Here is a 23,022-nt window from a genome sequence, read left to right as displayed (position 1 = left end):
CGATAATAACAGATGAGGCTACAGTATAAACAAATGTGACTTTCCAATATAGATTTTTTTAATGGTTAATAATAGGTGTGAGCTCTGACAGTGTGTAGATTTATATTTGTGGATGGTCTTGAGGGGTTTTTCGTGTTTGTTTTTTGTATGAAAAAATGTAATATATTGTGATATTGAAGATTTTATTATGCATATTTATGAAAATTCAAAATAAAATATTCAAAAAGAAATACCAAACCTTCAGCCCTGTATTTGTTACTTTTTATTTAACTTTGTCTCCCTGTTGCATTGCAACTCAATGTTGCCCTTTTTGTCCTTCCACAAAAACTCCCTACCAGCTGTCTCTACTTGTGCACCAACTGCCTCTTCACTTTGGTTCCTACCCCCCCCCCCCCCCCCCCCCCCGCCAACCCCCCTACCTCCACTGCCAATAGCATTAGCAAACCTCCATGCCAGGATATTGGTTCCCCTCCAGTTCAGTTTTAACCTGTCCCACCAGTTAGTACATGCCACCCCTTCCCCAGAAAAGGTTCCAATGGTCCAAGAACTTGAAACCCCACCCCCTGCACCATCACATCAACTACTCATTTGTCTGTAGTGTCTTCCTGTTCTGACCTTCCCTAACTTGTGGCACTGGGAGTAATCCAGAGATTACTACCTTGGAGGTCCTGTTTTTTCAACCTGTTTCCTAACTCCCAAAATTTACTTTGCAGGACCTCTACCCCACTCCTGCCTATATCATTGGTACCAATTTATTAACCTTTCATCCAGAAATGATCAGTCATTGCCTTCAATGTACTAATGTCAAGTCATCATTGCCTCCCTGGAATGGTGTTTTTAAATATATCAGCATTCCTTCAATTTTCTGACACCATGTGCAGTCATCACAGCTTGCATGTTATCATACATGTTTATCTGATATTCCACTATTTCATCTTGCATCTTTTGTTAGTACTTGATGTGTTGCCTAATTTGCATGCAAGTCTGAGGGAATAGAGTCTGAGACCATAACTAACTTTCTTCTCATCTGGCCAACTAGAGAGCCAACGGTTACAACAAGACCTTCAGAAAGTTGAACAACTTGAAAGCAAGATCAGTGCTGAGCTGAGTTCTTTGAAAGAAAAAAAGCAGCAGTTAACAATATCTCTAGAAACCTACAATGACCTGAATGGGCTAAAGGCAGCTGGAGAAGAAAAGAAAAAGGTAATAGAACATAAAAAATCATTCACAGTGATGTAACTGGGTGTGATTTTGCACTAAATTTGAATGTGTTCCATGTGAGATGTAAGTATTTCATATTTGAATAATGATTATAAAATGTCAAAAGGATGATGCTGAATTAGCCTCATTGAGTGAGAATATAGGTTGCAAAATTGTCTTTTCTGAGCTTCATGTTACACACGGAAGAATGTCTAAATTTACAACAGGATCTAGATCATTGGGAAGGTTGGCCAAGGAGGATTAAATGATGTGTACTGTTCTGATTGCTCAGCTACAGCTATACAAATAAGTTAGAAAGGTGCAGAGGAGATTCACCAGGTTGTTTCTGGGACTGGCAGCATCAAAGGGTGAGGTTGAATAGATTGAGAATTTTTATCCCTGGAGTGTAGGATGCTGAGGGGTGACTTTACAGAGGTTTATTAAATAATAAGGAATGTGAATAAACAGAATATTTATCCCCAAAGTGAAGGATTCTTGAATATAAGGACAGAAGTTCAAGGTAAGAGGGGTGTGATTTAAGAGGGACCTGTGGGTAAATTGTTCATCCAGAGGGTGCAATGAGCTGCCAGAAGAAACTATAGATGTGGGTACACATACAGTTAGGCTCAAAGAATGATAGAAGACCCTTTCTATCCAGCGCACAGTATCTTTGCCCCACTACCATCATAAAAGAAGTGTAGGAGTATCAAAATCAGGACAGCCAGGCTCGAAAGTAGCTCCTTCCTGCAAGCTGCAAGATTGATGAACAGTATCTTGTAACTGAGTAAATCATTCTAAAATATCGATATATATTTATTTAAATTCTATCTTAATGTATGTATGTGATTATTATGTATCTTTGTTTGTGCTGAATGATCCAGAGAAATGCTGTTTCATTGGGTTGTATATATATACAGTCAGATGGTAATAAATGTTAATATTCAAAATATATTTGAAAGGATATATGGATGGGAACAGTTTAGAAGGATATGGACCAAATGCAGGCAAATGGGACTATTACAGAATGCCAACTTGATTGCCATGGATTTTTTGATCTGAGGGTCTGTTCCACGCTTTTTGACAGTTGCAAAATTATCACGAAATGTGGGCTTTGAAATGGTATTTGATCATTCTTCACGACATTCGTCATCTTAAACTTTTACTTTACTGTCTTTTAACTTTCTTTCCATCACCAACAATTGCTATTCTGGGATAAATTTCAAATTATATGTTCCTTTCTTCATTCATTCCTTAAATGTTTTTACTCTGTGTATATATTTTCCTGCTATCATGCTAGTGTATTTAAATATCAAAACAAAGTTTTGCATTTCACCAGTCATATCTAGACAGCTGTCTTCCTTTTCTGGGCCTAGCGGCCTACAGGACTGAACTCCTGATACAGGTCTCCACCTTGGCCCCGGTGCTAACAAGACCGAGCCTCCGTCAGGAACTCCCACCCTGCCCCTGGTGGTCAACAAAACCAAGCCTCCATCTCAACCCCAGTGGCCTACAGGATCAAGCCTCTGATGTGCGTCTCCAATTTGACTCCAGTGGCCTATAGGACTGAGCCTCCAACATAGGTCTGCACCTCGGCCCGGGCAACCCATAGGACCAAGCTTCTGTCACAAACTCTCACCCTAGCCCCTGCAGTTTACAGGACGTAAACTTTCACCCTGGCCCTGGTAGCTTACAGGACTGAGCCTCCGACATGAACGCTCTCCATGATCATGCGGACCTGGGACCGAGCTCTAATGCAAACTTTCACCCTGGCCCTGGCAGCCCACCTGACCAAGTCCCCATTGTGAATTCTCTCTCTGGCTCCTCTCACATCCCTCCCCCTCCCTTCTATGACTTCCCTCCCTTCCATCCTTCCCATTCTCCACCTCCTGATCCACTCTATCCTCCACAACCCCACAAAACTGTTCATCCCATTGATTTCCTCTCAACCCCCCAACAAAACCTGCCTGGTCTTTACCATACTCTCCGTTCTACTCCACTTGGAGATGGAATGCTCTGTCCTCAATAAAAGCCTCATCTTCATTTCCCAACTCCCACACTTCCATGCACACCATGGGACTGTGTCTTTTTCCATCAGCTCTGTCCCGGTGCCCACTTCTACAAACAAGATTCTCCACCCCCCACTACAGAATCCTTCTCTTGCTTTAAACTACTTTCCTCCTCCTGGGCACATCATTCTGGCCTTCTGCCTGCTCTGGACCTTTATATTTTCAACTGCCACCAAGATATCAACCATCTTGACTTCATCATTCACTTCACTGATTCCAATCTCACCCCCTCAGAACGGCTGTTCCTCCACTCTCTCCGCACTAATCTCTCTTTCTTTTTAAAATATTTTTATTAGTATTTCAAGTATAAACATTTGAACAATACAATCATATAATATGCATCATAATTAAAATGAAAAGAAAAGAAATATGAGTACAGTTCAAAAATCCAAAGGACATTGGTAATGGTGTATATCAAAACATAACATCAAAAAAAAACCCAAAGGATTAAAAAAAGAAAGAAAAGATGAAATTTTTTTTTTCTAAAAATTATAAAATTTATTTTTATTAAAAAAGGATTTACAATTCTCTCTCCTTCTCTTCTCTAATAATTTTATCAATATTTACATTATTAGTAGTTGGAAAAAAAGTTATCTATTATCGAAATCAAAAGGAAGAAAAAAAAATCCCAAACAAGAAAAAAAGACCTTATAAATCAATACCCCTACTATTAAGCAAGGTTTTAAAAAAAATACATGGGAATCAACTACACCAACCTGGAACCAGGCAGCACAGCACCAAAGCATCTAAACACCCTTATTCTTTAGGTTATGATAATAGTTCAAAAATGGGCCCCATGTCTTTTGCAATTTAATATTAGAATCTTTAATGGCATATCTAGATTTAATTTAATCAAATTGCACATCTGGCTATTAATAAAATAAAAGATAAAATTCTGTTTCGAGTTGGAGTCAGAAAAACATCATCTTCTTGGACTGATCCGAACAAAGCAATTGAAGGACAAGGTTCTAATTTGGCCTCGAGAATCACTGATAATATTTGAAAGATGTCTTTCCAAAATTTTTCTAGTCTAGGGCAAGTTCAGACATGTGAATCAATGAAGCATTAAAAATTTTACATATGTCACATAGAGGATTTATATCTGAATAAAAACGAGATAATTTAACTTTTGACATTTGTACTCAATGGACCACTTTAAATTGCAACAATGTCAAGCACAAAAGGAGATAGTATTAATTAGATTACAAAAAAATTCCCAAACCTCATCCAATAAAGATAAATTCAAATCCTGTTCCCAGTCGTTCTTGATCTTAACTAGTGAAGCTGTTCTTATGTCCAACAAATTGTTTTAAATAATAAACATTGAGCCTTCATGAGAAAGCTGTAATCAAAAAGTAAATCAAGGATATTTGCCTCAGAAATTCGCTGAAAGTCTGGATCTTTGATTGAACAAAATGTCTAATTAGTAATAATCTAAAAAAAGTGAGTGTTTGACAAGTTGTTCAAAGGAAGCAAAATTGTTTTGAATCAAAAGGTCTTTATAACATTTAATACCTAATCAATGCCAATCCTTAAAAACATTATCTAGTAAAGAAGGTTGGAAAAAGATAGTTAGATGTCAAGAGAAAAACTTTGAAATACAAAAATGTTTCTAAATTATATATGTCTTAAATATATTTGTCTTATAATATGTCTTATTATCAGATTATCAGTCAATCTTTACAAAGAAGAGATTTTAAAAAAACCCTAGAATTGCTGACATGGATGTGCTTTTAGTAAAATTCAGTTCCATTTCTACCCATGAAGAGGGTCAACAAATTCATCGAAATGTAACAAAAGAGGCAAATTACATATATTGACCACCTAAAAGTAAAATCTAAAATTAGGAAATGCCAATCCACTATTCCTTTTAGTTTTATTTTTGAAGATGAGCTTTATTTAAGCGAGGGTGTTTTCTTTGCCATATGTAAGAAGATATTAGCAAATCAAGTAAATCAAAAAAGGATTTGGGGATTACAAATTAGTATAAATTGAAAGAAATACAAAAATTAAGGTAAAATGTTCATTTTAATTCCAATCATGAAAATAGATAAAGGTGACCGTCTCGGTAGGAAAAATTTAACCTGATTAAATAATACAGAAGAAAATTCTTTATAAAGGTAAATTGATCCTTCATGATCTTAAAGGGAAAATTAGAATATCTTGATATAGAACCATTTATAGGTTCTATTTTATGCAGATTCAATTTGTACCCAGAGGACTGACTAATATGAGAAATAAAGCTAATATGCTTGGTAAAGAAGCATCTGAATTGGATATAAAAGAGCAAAAGATCATCTGCATATAAGGAAATTAATGTTCACTACCATTCCTGTGGATCCAAGTGAAATCTCTACTTTCACGAAGAGCAATTGCCAGAGGTTCTAATGCCACATCAAAAAGCATGGGTCTTAAAGAACAATCTTGACAAGTACACCACTGAAGATTAAAAGGTTTTGATTGCTGTGAATTAGTAAAAATTGAGGCAGTAGGACATAAATATAATAATTTAATCTATTTAATAAAACAATGGTGCAAAATTAAATTTTTCCAAAGTGGCAAATAAATAACCCCATTGCAACTGATCAAAAGCCTTCTCGCATCTAAAGAAAGAACACATTCAGGGATAGGAGAAGAAGGTAAATATAAAATATTCAATAATGGTATATATTAAATTAAGAATAATGATTCTTAATAAGACCAATTTGATCTTCAGAAATTCTCCTTACTAATCTGAACCTCACCATCAACCTCGCAGCTGTTGGGGTCTGGCGCACTGACCTCAATTTGGCCGAAGCCAGACAACTATTCACAGATACCTTCTCTTAATTACTCCACCAGCAGGACTCCACCAAAAATTCATGAAACCACTGCATCATGCACCATCTCTGAACTCATCACTTCCAGTCATCTCCCTCACACAACCTTTTCCCAACCCCACACTCCCAGTTCTACCTCATACCCAGAATTACAAACCAAATTGTCCCAGAAAATCCAACATATCCGTGTGCTCCTGCTGCACCCAACTGGTATCCGGTTACTTCCGGTTCACCCTGGTCCAGTTCCTCTCCTTCTACATCCAGGTCACTTCACGTCTTCTCCATCAATTCAACAACTTCCAGTTCCATGATCTCGACTACCTCATCTTTACTATGTACATCCAGTCACAATACACTTCCATCCCCATACTGAAAACTTTCTTGACAACAGTCCACCACCACCTTTCTTTGCTAGCAGAACTTGTCTTCACCCTCAATAATTTTTCCTTTGACTCATGCCACCTTCTCCAAGTCAAAAGGGTAGCCATGGGCCCCAGCTCTGCCTGCCTTTCTGTTGGCTATGAGGTGTAGTCCAACTTTTCCTCCACTATATCGATAACTATTTTGGTGCTGCCTCATGTACCCATGATGAGCTTGTCAACTTTATCCACTTTGCAGCCAGCTTCCCCCCTGCCCCCCCCCCCACCACAAATTCAGTTGATTCATCTCTAGCAAAACTTACCTTTTACTTGATCTCTCAGTCTCCATCTTGGGGAGCAAACTCTCAATAGACTCAACTCCAAACATTGTGGCTTCCTCTCTACCACCATCAACTCAGCCCTCACCCCATATCCTATATTACCTGCACTTCTGCTCTGCCCCCCCCCCTTACCCCACACACAACAAGAACAGGATTCCCCTTGCCACCCTACTAGGCTCTGTATTCAACATATCATCCTCCATCATTTCTACCATCTACTGTCAATCCCACCACCAGACACTTCTTCCCTTCTCCTCTCTCTGCCTTCCACAGGAACCACTCCCTCTGTGACTTCCTCATCCACTCCTCCCTTCCCACCAATTGTCCCCTTGTCACCTACCCCTGTGACCTCACCTGTACCCACACCTGTTCCCTCAATGCCATTCAGGACCCCAAACAATCCTTCCAAGTGAAGCAACATTTCACTTGTGAATCTGGAGGGGCCATTTACTGTATCTGGTGCTTCCATTGTGGTCTCCTCTGCATCGGAGAGATTGGATGCAGATTGGGAGATTGCTTCATTGAGAACTTTGGCTCTGTCCGCTGCAATAACGTTGAGCTCCTAGTGGCCGCCCATTTAAATTCCTCGACCCATTCCCTTGCCAACATGTCTGTCTGTGATCTTACGCACTGCTAGACTGAAATTACTTGCAAATTGGAGGAACAACACCGTGTATGCAGTCTGGGCAACTAGATAGCATTTGCATCAACATCTCCGGTTTGCTCCTTGTCTGTTTTTTTTCTCATAACTTGAGGAAGGGCTCAGACCAGAAACGTTTGTCATATATCTTTAGCTCCTGTATGGACATTGTGTGACTTTGTGAGTTCTTCCAGCATTTCTGTGTTTTTACAACAATCACAGCATCTGCAGACCCTCATGTTTTACTCCTCTGCTGCCACCAACCATTCCTTTTTTTAAATTTAGACATACTGCACAGTAACAGACTCTTCCAGTCCATGAGCCTGTGCCACCCAATTGACCTACAACCCCCATATGTTTTGAAGGGTGGTGCACCCTGAGGAAACCCATGCATTGGAGGCTAAAGGAGGTCAAGTAGAAGTTTAGAAAATTATAAAACTAGATGTGTACTGTCAGAATCTTTTACCTCGGGTCTAAATACAAATTTATGGGAGTCACATATGGGCATCAGTTTAAGATAAAGAATCAGAGGTTTAGAGAGAATCAGTGAAGGTGGTGAAGACAGTATTCTCATAGTATTTTAAGGAACATCTATATGAGGACTTGAATCACCAAGAACACAGTAGGTTACAGACTAGTACTGGTAAACTAGAATAAATTGGTAATTAAAGGTCAGCGTAGACAAGGTGGGTGAAAAGGCTAGTTTTTTGTATTATATATCTCTAATACAATAAATCTGTGAATCAAATTGGTTAAATACTCCCTCTGTGATGGTGGGTTCCTGGGAGAAAATGAAGGAAATCATCTGACCAGAACCTCTGAATGAATATATTTGCAAAATTATTAACCTAGTCTTTTCCACTTGCATGGTGAACACCACAATTATTGAGGACGAGGATGCTTTTGAAGTTAACTAGTGTATTCATGAGCAAATGTGATTGCACTATGATTAACTGATCACTTATCTCAACTGCTTGTGGTTTGGCATGTATGTTGCAATGTTATTAGGTTAATGCCTCATATTTAGATATGCCTGGTGCCATCCTTTTCTGCCCCAGGCATATTTAAATGAGTTTATCCTCTTGTTTGATAATAAAAGTCAAGTGAGGAAAATACCATGGAATGATTTCAAAAGGCATATATTTCTGCTAATGTGCTTTAGAATCATCTGAATGCACAATTCTGAGCTGCCAGACTTATCCTGTAGAACATATTTGCAGTACTACACAATACTACAGAGAGTGTCTTCAACATGAAGACATTTATTTTCCGGACCATATAGTGGTCATTTTTCCCACTACTGCTATGGACAGATACATCTGCCATAAATAGATTGTCAGGTTAAAAAAGCTTATGGAATCACCTTGCATGAAAACAGGCCTGCTTGCCCACCATACCTGTGACATCCACCAAGCACCCATTTACAGATTTCCTACATGATCCATTTTAATCTCTGCATTTCAATCAACGTCTCTCAAATTCTACTAGGGAGGATGAGACTTGGGGGTAAACAGAGTACCCAGCAGAAATGCACACAGTCACAGGAAGTATGTACAAACTCAAGACTTGACAGCAAATATTGAGATCCTACATGGTCCATTGGTGATGTGAGACAACAGCTTTTCTCATTACATCAATGTGCCACTGATCTCGTGTGTTAGATTATTCATCATTTGCTACATACCCAGCCTCTTCAGGTCTCAGAGAGCTTAATTATTGCTAGTGCAACTAATCCATTCATGGCATTTGACCTTGAAGTTCCTCATTCAGCAATGGTATATTTTTTGCATTGATGCTTTCTGTTGTACATTCAAGTATTAAGGAAGAAGGAAGAGACATGAGGGGTAATCAGGAAGAATTTCCTTGGCCAAGTTTGTCCTGATGTTGTGAAATTTTGTGAACCATTGATTTGTTTTTTTGGTACTCCATCCTCCATTCTGTAGAACTTAATATTCTCTGGTATGTTTGTGCCACTGGTGGGAAAGGACATACTGAAGTATTATGATGTAGAAATCTAATCGATGCACCATAAGGAATGAATATATAAATCAGGTCGTTGTTTGACTTGTCCAATGCAGATGCCTGTTCCCAGATGTTTATGAAAAGGAATTTAAAAGGTTAAGGCTTTGAAGGATGAGGTTTTCTGCTTTAGTGTGTTACGATCCCAGAGGACCCCAAAACACAGCAGCAATAGATATTCACCAAGACAAATGGTTACTAACAAAAGTTGCTTTGAATTATCTTTAAACTTGAAAACAGAATCAAACTTTAACTTAACCTAACTTAACCCCCCCCCCCCTTCTAATTTTAAGCGCAAGTGTATGTAATGTGTGTATATGTTCAGAAAAGTTATTTGGTTTACAGTCAATCTCACTTCTCATTCCTTCAAGTTCACTGGTTACAGGCAATTCTTATACTGTGCACAGAATTTAACATTTATAAAGTTCACCAGGCTTTGGTGCTTGAAAGGTAAATGGTTACCGCTCAGGAAGGTTGTTGTCGGTTTTCAGAGAGAGAGTTGTTGTTCCAGGACATCCACAGCTGATTTCTTTTTAATCAGCCACTCCAGTGTCTTGCTGATGAAACTTGCCCCCTTCAGATGATAACCTCTTTCTTTCAGGTCACTACAGAGTTCCTTCTTGTTTCACTTATTCCAAATGAAACATTAGACAGCCAGTCCTCTCCTCATGCATGAACCACAAGGCTTTGACAAGGCTGAACTAAGCACTCACAACCCGTCTTCCAAATGGGGTTTTCCACAAGCTTGCCAGCTTGTCCTGTTTCAGTTCCAGCTGCTGTTGCTGACTGAAACATTGCAGAAGTGGTCTCTGTGACTGTCTGTCTCTCTCCCTGAGAGAAGGCCTGTTTGATTCTCTCTGCTTGCCAAACCACATGACCCTCTTAGAACAGCCCCAGCCAATCTGCGGCTCCGATGATACCTTTAATCTGTTGCCTTTTTGTAAACAACAATTCATTAGTGAAGTCTCTTGGGCACTCTCCAAAGCTTCTGCAAAGACTGTTGGTCCCGACATGTCTAGCATGGGCCAGAGCTCCAGTATTTCAAATAAGATCTGTTTTAAAGTGTTTGTATATGACCTACTCTAACAAACCTTTCTCAATTTATCTCCCAAAAACATATCTATATACTCTGACACAAGTGCAATAGTAGTCACAGTGATCTTGGTAAGTCTTTCCATTGCTTTTCAGTCTATTTTGATCTGTTATCATCAGTGGTAATTTTGGTATCCATATCGGTTCTTTGGATAGCTGTCTTGACTTGATTTCAAATGATCACCGTAGAAAACTATGAATGATATACCTGGTTATTATTTTATGCTTTTGAAATTCTGCACTTGGACATTTTTATTGATTTGTTAGAAATGATAAACAAACAGTTTTCATTCCCTATGTTTTCAAGAAACTTCAAATGGAAAAGGTGAGATTGACAAAACGCAGAAACACTTTGAAGATGATGATGCAACAGGTCACGAAGGAATATGATACTCTAAGGATGCAGTTGCAGGAAAATGAAACCCATTCGCAGGTAAGAATATTTTAACTGCCCATTGCTGCTCACACCACAATACTTGAATTGCCTGTCCTGAGAGTAATTTCAAATAAACTCAAAGACATGGTGAGTCTTTTTTTTTAGTTAGCATACATTATGACTTTTGATAAAACCTACAGTATTTAGTCATTTGATCATTTTTATTACACTTGGCTCTCTAAACTAAGTTGGGTGACAGCTTCACTGAACACTTGCACTCTACCTGTGGATCTAAGATTGAACTTCCAGTTTAATTCCTGAGTGGAATAAGAAGAATTCAGGGTCAGCAGAGAGCCGTAGAGTTTTACATCATGGAAATATGCCCCTTGGCAGAACTTGTCTTTGGCAGATGAGATAACATCCCTGCTTCTGTATTCATTGCACTGACTAAAAAGACTAAAAATTATCAGACACTTTCTTCACCATCCTCTCTACCTGTGTTGCCATTTGCTAGAAACTATGCACTTGTATTCCTAGGACTCCTTATGTGAGAACACTCTTGAGGACCCTTCCATATACATTATTGTGTTTTACATCAGAGAAACATGCCCTTCAGCCCAGCTTTCTCTGAATGTCTTTTAAACATTACAATTTCTCCACCTTCAGCACTTCCTCCGTCAGTTTGTACCTTATACCTACCAGCCGTTGTGTGAAAAAGGTGGCCCTCTGATCTCTTTAAAATCTTTCCCCTTTCAACTTATACCTATGTCTTCACTATCTTCTCCTATCTTCTTTCCTGAAAAAAAATCACTATAACCTTCTTTCTGCCCCTCATAATTTTATAAATGTCTATAAAATCTCTCTCCTCACCCTTGTGTTCCAGAGCGAAAGGTTCCAGCCAATCCAGCCTCCTCTTATAATTCAAGCCCACCAGACTTGTAAGAACCCATTCCAGCTTCATAATATCTTTCCCAAAACTATGTGACCAGAATTGCATACAATACCTCAAATGTCATCTCACCAACGTATTTTATATTTGTTATATGATGTCCCTGCTCCAAGTTTCAATACCCTGATCAATGAAGACAAGGTTGCCAGATGCTTTCTTCATCGCCCTGTCTGTCTTTCATGGAACTACGTATGCATTTATATTTTGGAATGTCTCTGTTCCAGCTTTTTTAAAGAAGGCTAAGGATAAAGATAGTATTAGAGAACTGTGGTTGACGATAAATGTTGAGGCTCTAGTTTGAAAAAAGAAGGCATATGCTAGGTATAGGCACTTAGGTTCAAGCAAATTCATTGAAGAGTATCAGATATAAGGCAGTCCACTTAACAGGGAAGGTACTGGAAAACTGCAGTATGTTTAAGTTTGCATTTATTTAAATGGAGAAACACTGTTTCTTCTAGTTATACATGTACAGTCAGATGAATAACTTGAACTTGATTGTCAAAATAGATTTTAGAAAGGCCTTTGACAAGGTCCTGCATAGTAGGCTATTCTGGAAGATCCGACCACTTTTGATCCAGGGTGATAGTAGGAGTCAAGAGTGTGGTAGTGGAGTGTTGTTATTTCAGGTTTGAGGCCTGTGACTGTAACTCCATCTATGACTGTTTTCCAAAAGGTAGAAGAGAGAAAGGCTTCTTAGCACACTAAATCAGAATGTTATTCTTTGATACTGATTCTCTGTTCGTGATAAATGCTCGTCATTTTTATTGCTTAAAGAAAATTTTTTAAATTGTAATGTGCATTGTTATATTACTCGGAAAACAATATTTTAGAAAAGAACAGGAACCAGTGTATTTGAACAGAAGTATGCAGACACTGTGATTGTGTAGTACAATACACAAAAGTGATGGAGAGACTAAGCAAGTCATGCAGTGTGAAAAGGAAGTGGAAAGTATCAATGTTTCGGCCTTGAGATTTTGGTCAAGGTTTCAGCAAAAAGCAGGCAGGTATCTGAATAAAAAGGTGGGGGAAGGAGAGGAGGAAGGGGCAGCGGGAAGAGTACATGCAAATAGATAAGAGATCATGGGTGGATATGGATAGGAGAGTAGAAGACAAAAAATATGAGGTGCTGGGGAAGGAGAGTACCAGTGAACAGTTAGAGAAATAGCATAAAATGTATTTCTGAAGAATGTATGTATAGTTGCATACAGAGCAATACAGTCAACACAGCATGTACTGATGTCAAGGAAGATCTGTTGAATTCCAGTTAAAATGTGAAAAGATATTTACTGTGATAGCTCTCAATGTTTACTTTTTCAGCTAATGAATCTGGAACGTAAATGGCAACACCATGAGCAGAACAACTTTGTTATGAAAGAATGTATCCTTGTCCATTATCATCAATCGTATTTGCAATTTACTGAAGTATTTAAACAATTCCTCATAAACAAAACATTGTAAAATGTTCCTATTTCAAGTTTATCACACATATGTTCATCTTGAGGAAGAATTACCTTAAACTCTGCCAGACAGTAGTCCACAAAGTGCTGGAAGAACTCAGTGGATCAGGCAGCATTTTTGGAAGGCAATAGATAATCAATATTTTTGGCTGAAATCCTTCAGAAATAGCAAGAAACAGGCAGAAGCCCAAATAAAATGATGGGGATGGGGAAGTATGGCTGGCAGATAATAGGTGAATACAAGTGGGAGGCAGAAGAAATTGGGAATAAAGGAGCTAGGAGGTAATTGAAGGAACGAAAGGAGTGGAGAGTTGGAGGAAGGAAGGGGTGAGTGACAGGCAAGTAAAGAGAGTTGGAAGAAAGAAGAATGGGGGTCACAGATATGTGGGATAACAAGAGTTGGGGGGGGGGGGGAGAGTGGGTTGGAAGAGGTTACCAGAAATTAGAGAACAGATATGGTGGATATGGAAAAACAGGTAAATAGGAAAAAGAACAGAGCCTTAATTTAACATCTCAGCTGAAGGATGGCAGAATTTCCTCAGCACTGCTTTGATGTTCACTTGGATTAAACAGCCCACTGCCTATTAACCTAGGTGTTGGTGCTAATCCAAGCCTGTCAACTTTCTGAATCTAATCCCTTGTATCTTGAGGTCTCGTCGTACATATGGGTGAGGTGCTTGCAATGATGTATTTCTCCAAGCATTTATCATTTATTGTTTTAAATGACTTTGCCAAGATGGAAAACAGAAACTAATTACACAGAGAAGCTGTCTTTAGTCTTGATTTGCATGTTCATCGAGAGAGTTTTAGTAAAACAAATCTTGATTTGTAATCTGTGGTTATATTTTAGCTAGACCTCAACTTCATTGTTTTAAGTGTTTAGTTGCTGTTTAATAAACTGCTTTATAGTGGGGGGTGGGGGGGAAAACTATTATAAAGGCAGATATTCTCTGCCTTTATATTACTTCATCAACCTTTATAAAAACGCCGATGGCGGATACTGGATGTAGACTCTGATCCATCCGAGGGGTAGCCCCAAAGATGGGAGTGAGATGCTACGCCTCGCTTCATAAAGGCAATACCGCTGAATGCAGTTGCTTAGGGACAGGCTGATGAGATCGTCAGTCCGCAACTCAGGAGCCATCACCAGGACTCCCACTGTGATTGGTGCTGGGGTTAGGGCTCCCTCCTGCAACCCATAAATGTCCTCTTCCCATTCTCCCTCCGCCACTCGCCCCTTCATCAAGACCAAGGAGCAGGAGGGTAGCGAGGAGCAGGAGGGTAGCGAGGAGCAGGAGGGTAGCGAGGGGCCGGAGGGTAGCGAGGGGCCGGAGGGTAGCGAGGGGCCGGAGGGTAGCGAGGGGCCGGAGGGTAGCGAGGGGCCGGAGGGTAGCGAGGGGCCGGAGGGTAGCGAGGGGCCGGAGGGTAGCGAGGGGCCGGAGGGTAGCGAGGGGCCGGAGGGTAGCGAGGGGCCGGAGGGTAGCGAGGGGCCGGAGGGTAGCGAGGGGCCGGAGGGTAGCGAGGGGCCGGAGGGTAGCGAGGGGCCGGAGGGTAGCGAGGGGCCGGAGGGTAGCGAGGGGCCGGAGGGTAGCGAGGGGCCGGAGGGTAGCGAGGGGCCGGAGGGTAGCGAGGGGCCGGAGGGTAGCGAGGGGCCGGAGGGTAGCGAGGGGCCGGAGGGTAGCGAGGGGCCGGAGGGTAGCGAGGGGCCGGAGGGTAGCGAGGGGCCGGAGGGTAGCGAGGGGCCGGAGGGTAGCGAGGGGCCGGAGGGTAGCGAGGAGCCGGAGGGAGCTGGAAAGAACGTGCAAGGTGTGTGGAAATGGAGGGAGTCCGGCCTGAAGAGCATGGAGGCCCATCAGGGGCAAGGAGAGTCGGAGATGCTGGGGTCAGAGGGTGAAGGGACCCAGATGTAGAGCTCCACGGCCTGGGAGAGGGAAAAGAGATGCTAAGGAATAGACACAGAGAAGCAGAGCCGGGTAATCCAATGGACAAAAGACAGAAGCGAAGATATTGGTTCAGTGTGCTAGAGGGGCATTACCAGACAGAAGAGTTGGAAGAAGGAACCTCAGGTTTTATAACAAGAACCTCTTTTAATGCAGGATCAATGGTCATCTTTGTTACCCTTCATCCCCATGCAGCTGGAACCATTCCGTTTTCCAGAGCAATTCCAGCTGCATGGGGGATTGTGGGTAACAAAGATGGCCATTGCTCGGTGTGTGTTTGACCTCACGGCGATGGGCAGTGTTACTGCACCTCCCTCAATTCCAGAGGACAGCTCCCAACGCCGCTCTCCATAAAAACAATGCCAGAGCAGCCTTATAGTCCTCCATAAAAGGTAAGTCTGTCTTTTTTTTCTTCCCTCATTGAGCCATTTCAATGCAATGTCGCTCTATAAAAAGGGCTACAGATGGAATCTTGGAAAATGTGGTGACTAACAAGGTTGGACTATTTGCTGAGCAGTATAACATTTGCTGGATTATGTACCATATTTGTTTTTACTTGGCAAATGTTCAGCTAAAAAAAATTTTTTTTCTTTCTTTGTCATTTTCTTTTGAATTGATTTGTTTTGAGCTCCAAAGCAATATTTTTTTTAAATGACTCCTCATTTTTCTTAACTATGTTCAACAGTCATTGCTACAAAGGGAATGGAAAGTAATTACCAACCTATTGTGAAAAATGTTACCAAACAACTTGCTGAGTTCAACAAAATACTTCAAGAAGCCCTTCAAAATGCAAGAAATTGACATAAATTTCCTGATTAACTTGGAAGGACATAAAAGGAAATAACTTTCATTGATTTTCTGTTAAAGCTGTTACATTTTCATATGCAGATAGGCTCATGCTTTCCTAAACCTTTCTCATGTAACAGGCTTTGTATTTTCTATTTTTATTTTGCAACATATCTACAATTGTGAAAATATATTTATTGTTATTGGGTTTCTGAATTTCTATTTGTTTCATATTGGGTGATATCTTAATTCCAAGAATTACTGAAACTATTTTTGTGAATCTGGGAAAATGGAGTGTGTAGTATTATCAAGCGCCAAACATTTCCTTGTAAATTAAACTAAGATTCATGTAATAAAACAGAAAATGTGATATTACACGAAATTTCCTTTAGTCTACCAGAAGGCAGACAAAGACTCGCTATCAGCAGAAATTGCCCAGTGCCCCTTACAGTCAGAGAAAGGGAGTCCCTCTCTCTAAAGTTGCCTCCAGCACTCTGCAGCCTCCGCAGCCTCACAGCCTTCAGTCCAAACCATGCAAGCCTCTGACATGATCACGAAGCCTCCACCATCCTCTCACATTCCAGAACCAATCCCAGGTACCTCTTCAAACAGTCTCCAGCTAGTCTCGAGCCAGTCTCCAGCAGCCCATAACCACGTGTGAGTCCTTTGCTTAGAATCGCCAACAGCCTGCCGCCTGTGTGTTCTTCAGTCTCAGTGCCCCTAGCTGGTCTGCTGCCCTGGTCACCGTCCCATGGGTCAACTCTTCTGCTTCTCCTCAAATAGAGGGGGGTTTGTGATCTCCCTGTTTTCTGGTGTCCTGCGCCAGTCCTCTGCTTCCCCGGAGTCTGCAACCCCTCATAGGAACCGTCATCTTGTGCCCAGACCCTGTGGTCTCAGGATATTAAAAGAAAACTGCTCCATTAATGGCTGTTTAAAGCCTCTACAGTCCAACAGCAATGGGACTGGGCAGTTGGACCCCGGAGGGAGCACTGTGTCTCCGCTCACTGTGGGTCCGCACCAACAGCAGCGCTGCCATTACAGCAGCTCCAGAAGCACCACTATTTAGGAGAAACCCTTTAGAATTGAGTAGTTAAGCTTGCAGTAAAATAAAAGGAAAGATAGTCACTTAACTTTATAGACTTTGCACAGAAATGGATAGAAATATGATTGTTCCAAATGGTCGGTCTCTGTGTTACCACTACCATTGTAACAGCAATACAGAATGATGTCATTCACCCCATTAGATCTAGGCCAGCTCCCAACATTCTCAGTTCACCTTAATTCCCTGTAACAAGTATTCTCCCATGTACTCATCAACTTCCCTTTATTCTTTTCTCCCATTGACCCAACATTTGGATTAATTTATAATTGCCAAAAAACTCAGCAGTTGTCTTTGCAATGTGGGAAGAAATAGGAACACTCTTGGAAACTGCTGTCAAATGGAGACATTTGTGAAAATTATATTACAGGTACACGATCTTTTATCCGGACATCTAAAATCCCGGAAAGCTCCAAAATTCGGTAAGTGGGGATAGAGGCAGCCAAGGGACCGGCGCTTGGGGGAGGAGGCAGGGGGTCTGGCGCTTGGGGGAGGCGGCCGGGGAACCTGCGCTTGTGGGAGGCAGCCGGGCGGCGGGCACTTGGGGGAGGCGGCCGGGCGACAGGCACTTGGGGGAGGTGGCCGAGGGACGGGCGCTTGGGGGAACAGCTGAGGGACTGGCACTTTGGGGGAGACGGCTGGGCGACTGGAAGGGGGTGGGGATTGATACTGCAGCACAATTCGGGTGGGCTTTCCAAAATCCAGAAAAATCCGAAATTTGGAACACATTGTCCCCCAAGGGTTCCGGATAAAGGATCATGTACTTGTATACTAATGTTAAATATTTATTTAATAATTTAACAAGTTACTTTCAATTCCAATACATCAAATAAAAACTGAGATGTCACACAGCATGAACTGGCCCTTTGACCCAACTCTCCCTTGTCAACTAAGTAATTTTTCTGGACTAGTCCCATTTGACATATTTGATTATATCCTTCTAACCCCACATATCTGTCCAAATGTATATTGAATGTCATAATTGTACAATGTTAACATTGAGCATTCAATACTGGCAGCTCATACCAAATACAAACTACCTTCCAGGTGAAAAGGGTTCCTTCCTATCAGATTCCAATTGAGTCTCTCCCTCACATCTTAAACCTATGCTGTCTAATTCTTGAATCATCTAACCTGGGAAGTAGACGGTGAACATTCATGCACCTCATAGTTTTATATAATTCTGTAAGGTCACCACTCAGCCTCCTATGCTCCAGAAACCAAATATCCAGCCTCTTCTTATAACTCAAGCTGGGTGATCAGAATTGCACATGGTACTTCAGGTTTTGTCTCTCTCCTTATTGTCCGCTGCACCACCAATTTTGGGGTCATTTAGAAATTCGGAATGTAATTATTGTCACTAATGATTACGAGATTTTCATCCAAATTGTTACTATAAAAGACAAACAACAGTGGACCCAACACCAACCTCTCTGGCACAACACTCATCACAGGCCGACATTCATAAAAGCAAATGTTCACTACCACAACTCCTTCCACCAAGCCCATTTTGAATGCAATGGGCCAGCCCCCTTCCTACCCCCCCCCCCCCACCCCCCCCCCCCCGTGATGTAAACAACCATACTAGCTTGTAATTTGGGACTTTGGCAAGTGCCTTGCTAAAGTCCACCTCAACAATGTCCTCAATCCTCATGATCACCACCTCTTCAAAATCAAAACTCATATCAGATACATGCTACACAATTTACCACACACAAAGCTGTGCTAAATACTTTAAACAGTCCCTCCCTATCCAAATGCTGGTATATCCAGTCTTTCAGAATGATGTCAGGCTCTCTGGTTTGTCTTTGCTGCCCATTTAAATAACGTACAATACCAGTTACCCTTAATCTTTGTCCATTTCACCTTAGACCAGGGTTGGCCAAACTTGCTTAACATAAGAACCACAAACAAACTTCAGATGTGTAAGAGTCGCATTAAAAAAAAATTACATACATGATTTTAATCTTGCATGCAAATTTTGATACAAAAAAATTATATAAATAAAAAGGAAAATCTATGTAATAATAATTGATGTATGTAGTTTTAAAACTGCTCATTTCTATTAGCTTCAATAATCATAAGGTACACATGTAAAAATAGTATGCACGTAACAGTCGAATTCTGTGGACCAATTTTTTGGGTAAAATTTAGGGGTCAACTATTACATGTATACTACTTTTGACTGCAGAAAGTACCCGAGTCATTCGGGAGCTCGGATGGACAGGAGGCCAGGGCCTAAGCGAGATATGGTGGTCGGGAGCTCGGATGGGAAGGCGGGCAGCGTGGATTACACCTGCAGTCCACTAATTCCACTCCCCGCAACACGTGCCACAATCCCAAGCCACACCCACTGACACTACACAGCCAAGATATATCTGTGAGCCACATATTCATGTCAAAGAGCCACATGTGGCTCGCAAGCCACGGTTTGGCCACCCATGCTGAGACTATCCCTGCAAAGGATTCACAATTTCTTCACTAGCCGTTCACAAGGTCTGACAATATACTTGGTCAGGCTCAGGGGATTGGTCCATTTTATTGTGTGCCAGGGTCCCTGTCTCCCCCATACTTCATATATGGTTCAGGACATTGCAATTTCAATTTCTCATCTTCCAAGGTCCTCTCCATCTCTCATTGCTCCTCACAAAGATGGCAATAGTGATCTTTAAGGGGATGAATTTTCCCCCAACCCACACTTTTACTCCTAATAAACCCATAAAATTTGTTTGGATTTCCCTTTACTTTGTCTTCCAGATCCACCTTGCATCCTTTTTTTTGCTCTTCTGAATTCCATTTTTTTAATTTTATTTTTCATTTTTCAAAATAAACATAGTATCACTTTTGAAAAGTCATTTTTAACATATTTGCACATTCTTAGTACAAATTGCTTCAGAGTTTCAGATGCAATGTCAATTTACGTGTAATTCCCTTTACTCTCTCCCCCCTCATCAAAAACAAAGCAGCTCAAGAGACAGAAAATAGTAAAGAAAAATTCAGCGAACCACTCATCTACTTCCACTCCTTGAGGTGCTTCACTGCTGTTGCCTTTGCATGTTTTATCAGATTTTTCAACCTGTGAACTGTCATTATAACTGGGCACCGAAGTGCCTTAGATAAGGTTACTGTATTTTGGCAAAAGTGTCATATTTATTTCTTAAATTATGTTATCTTCTCCATAGGCACATAGTTATGTATCTCAGTGGACCATTGAGTGATGAGCAGGGGGGGGGAATCAGACTTTCAGGTGATCGCAATTTTTTTTTTTGCTACTGACAGGGCAATATCTACAAACTTAATTTGATTTTGTTAATTTCCTGTCCACTTCCTCTAAGTTTCCCAATAAATACAACTCCAGGTCCAGTGGAAAGTCTACTTCTCTTATCATAGTTAATATGTTAGATAGTTCAAACCAAAAGGGTCTCACCTTCATGCAGGTACATGTGGAATGTATAAAAGTACCAATTTCTAACCCGCACTTAAAGCACATTTCCAATATCTTTGGTTTTCCTTTATGTAATTTTTGTGGTGTGAAGTATAATTGGCATAAGAAATTGTATTGTACCATTCTAAGTCTGGCATTGATCACTGATGTTACACTGACCCAACATAAATTTGACCAACACTACCACTCATTGATCTTTATTCCCAAGTCTGATTTCTTTCTTAAGTAATCCTACACTTCTTGATTCGTCACACATTTATTTGGCCGACTATTTTGAACTTCAATAGCATGTAGCTCCAGAGATTGTTACCCTTGATGTCCTGCTCTGTAGTCTCTTTCCTAACTCCCTTTATTCATTCCACAGGACTTCATTCATTTTACTACCTGTGTCATTGGTAACAATGTGTTCAATGTCCTCTTGCTGCTCGCCAGAGAATGTTCTGCTACCACTCAAAGATCCTGGCACCCTGGAGGCAACGTACCATCCCGGCATCTTGTTTGCATCTATAGAATCACGTGTCTGTCTCCCTAACTATGGTGTCTTCTAATCAATGTCTTAGCCTTCCCTGCTAACCCTCTAACCTGATCATGCTTCCAATGACCTGGCTATTGCCACTGCCCCTGAAAGCTCATTCTTACCATCAGTATCTAAAGAAGTACTTCTGTTACTGAGGGGAATGTAGCATGGTCTTCCCACTCCGTAGCTCAGTGGTTAGAGCACTGGTCTTGTAAACTGGGGCCTCATTTCTGTTGCAACTCACGGTAAACAAAGTTAACGAATTTCATGTATGTTACATTCTAAATGTAGTATTACATGACGATAATGGAACCTTTATCTTTACCCTTCACCTTTCCTGGTGGATCCTGAACTATCTGCAGCATATACCTTAGGTCATTGTAACTGTTATCTATTATCAGGAGCTGTAGCTGGGTGTTCTTCCCAAGGGTGTAGTCTCCAGTATTATGAATTTCATTTCATAAGGGCTAGTACAGGCTGCAACCATTCACAGCTTTGGAGAGACTGAGTGGGAACAGCTAGTACAGTCTGTACCCAAATTTGCTACTTTGGAGAGGAGAAAGAACATTTGTTCTTTTTTCCAGTGACACAGGTGGTGAGAGAGACACCTGAGTGTGGAACACTGAAGGAACAACAGCATTTTTGACTAGCGGCCATCTCTCCAAACACGGAGCAGGAATGACTCCATATGATAATGGATAATTTGGCTGATTCTCCCTGTCAGGAAAAGGAAAATTGCTGCATCGGATCATGACCAAAGTAATGGTCATTTCGATTGACCTGTACCTGGGTTTTGGAAGGATTGTGGAAGTCATACATGTTCATTTTCCCTACACAAGGAAAACGGGAGTTGTGACAGCCATTTGTATGAATGGATATTTCTCTGGAAGAAAGTCAAAAAAGGATTGGTGAGTTTTCGGAGTCTCTCTGATCTCCTTTGCGATTACTTCTGTGCATCAGTTCGAAAATCTGAGGTTGGAAAATGGATTTGTAAGACTGAACTTTGGAATGACTTTCCAGAGTTATGCTTAAGCTGTAATGGTTCTACCTATTAATGTTATAGGTAAATCTTTCCATCTCTTTAAATCATTTATATTTTTATGTAATAAAGGCAAATTATTTAACATAAAAATGGTCTAAATTCTTATCTAATCTAATACCTAAATATTTAATTTGACCTGACCACTTAAATTGAACAATCTTTTTACAGTGAATATAATCAGCATGAATCAGTGGCAGAATCTTACTTTTTTTCCCAATTAATTTTATAGCTAGATATTTCACCATATTGTTTAAATCTTTCACGTAAGAATTTTAAAGAATTTTGTGGTTCTGTTAAATAAATGAAAACATCATCAGCGAATAAATTAATCATACTCAGTTTTCACTTTAATATTATCTTATCAATTGAGCCAAAGGTTCAATATATAATGAAAACAGTGTCTGAGACAAAGGGCAACCTTGTTTAGTAGATCTTTCTAATAAAAAGGACGATGATATTTGACCATTCATCACCACTCTGGCAGAAGGGTTTCTGTATAAAGATTAAATCCAACTAATAAACATTGGTCCAAACCCAAACATTTTTAATACTTTCAATAAAAACTCCATTCTAAACTGTCAAATGCCTTTTCGGCATCTAATGATAAGTTGGATTCCTCTCAATAAATATGAATCAAACTAATTTTGCAATATTATCTGCTGAAAAATGGCTTTTAATAAAAGCAGTTTTGTCTAAATGTCTTAAGCCTGGTAAGTATTTCGCCAAAATGTTGTGATGGGCCCAGTAGAAAGATATGTAATGGTGCATTGTCAAATATACTCTGAATTGTGAACTTTTAAAATTTGGATGCTCCAAATGTTGATGATGAGAAATTTATTCAAGAAACATTTCTTAATTTGGTGGAGCTGTATGAT

At 40.4% G+C, this 23,022-nt stretch overlaps 1 protein-coding gene across 1 annotated transcript in view; it reads left to right on the top strand.

The window, feature by feature from the left end:
• The window catches only part of ift74 (intraflagellar transport 74), a 125,743-nt gene extending 108,140 nt beyond the window's left edge, over window positions 1–17,603 (top strand). Inside the window, exons 16-19 of the mRNA XM_069924691.1 lie at window positions 1,040–1,203; window positions 10,844–10,969; window positions 13,179–13,239; window positions 15,944–17,603. Of these exons, the coding sequence (XP_069780792.1) occupies window positions 1,040–1,203; window positions 10,844–10,969; window positions 13,179–13,239; window positions 15,944–16,059 (467 nt within the window). The 3' untranslated portion in view covers window positions 16,060–17,603. The remainder of the gene's footprint in view (window positions 1–1,039; window positions 1,204–10,843; window positions 10,970–13,178; window positions 13,240–15,943) is intronic.
• Window positions 17,604–23,022: the final 5,419 nt, after the last annotated feature.

This window comes from Narcine bancroftii, chromosome 1, assembly GCF_036971445.1.
Source record: "Narcine bancroftii isolate sNarBan1 chromosome 1, sNarBan1.hap1, whole genome shotgun sequence".
NCBI lineage: Eukaryota > Metazoa > Chordata > Chondrichthyes > Torpediniformes > Narcinidae > Narcine > Narcine bancroftii.
This window is presented reverse-complemented; position numbering and strand designations above follow the sequence as displayed.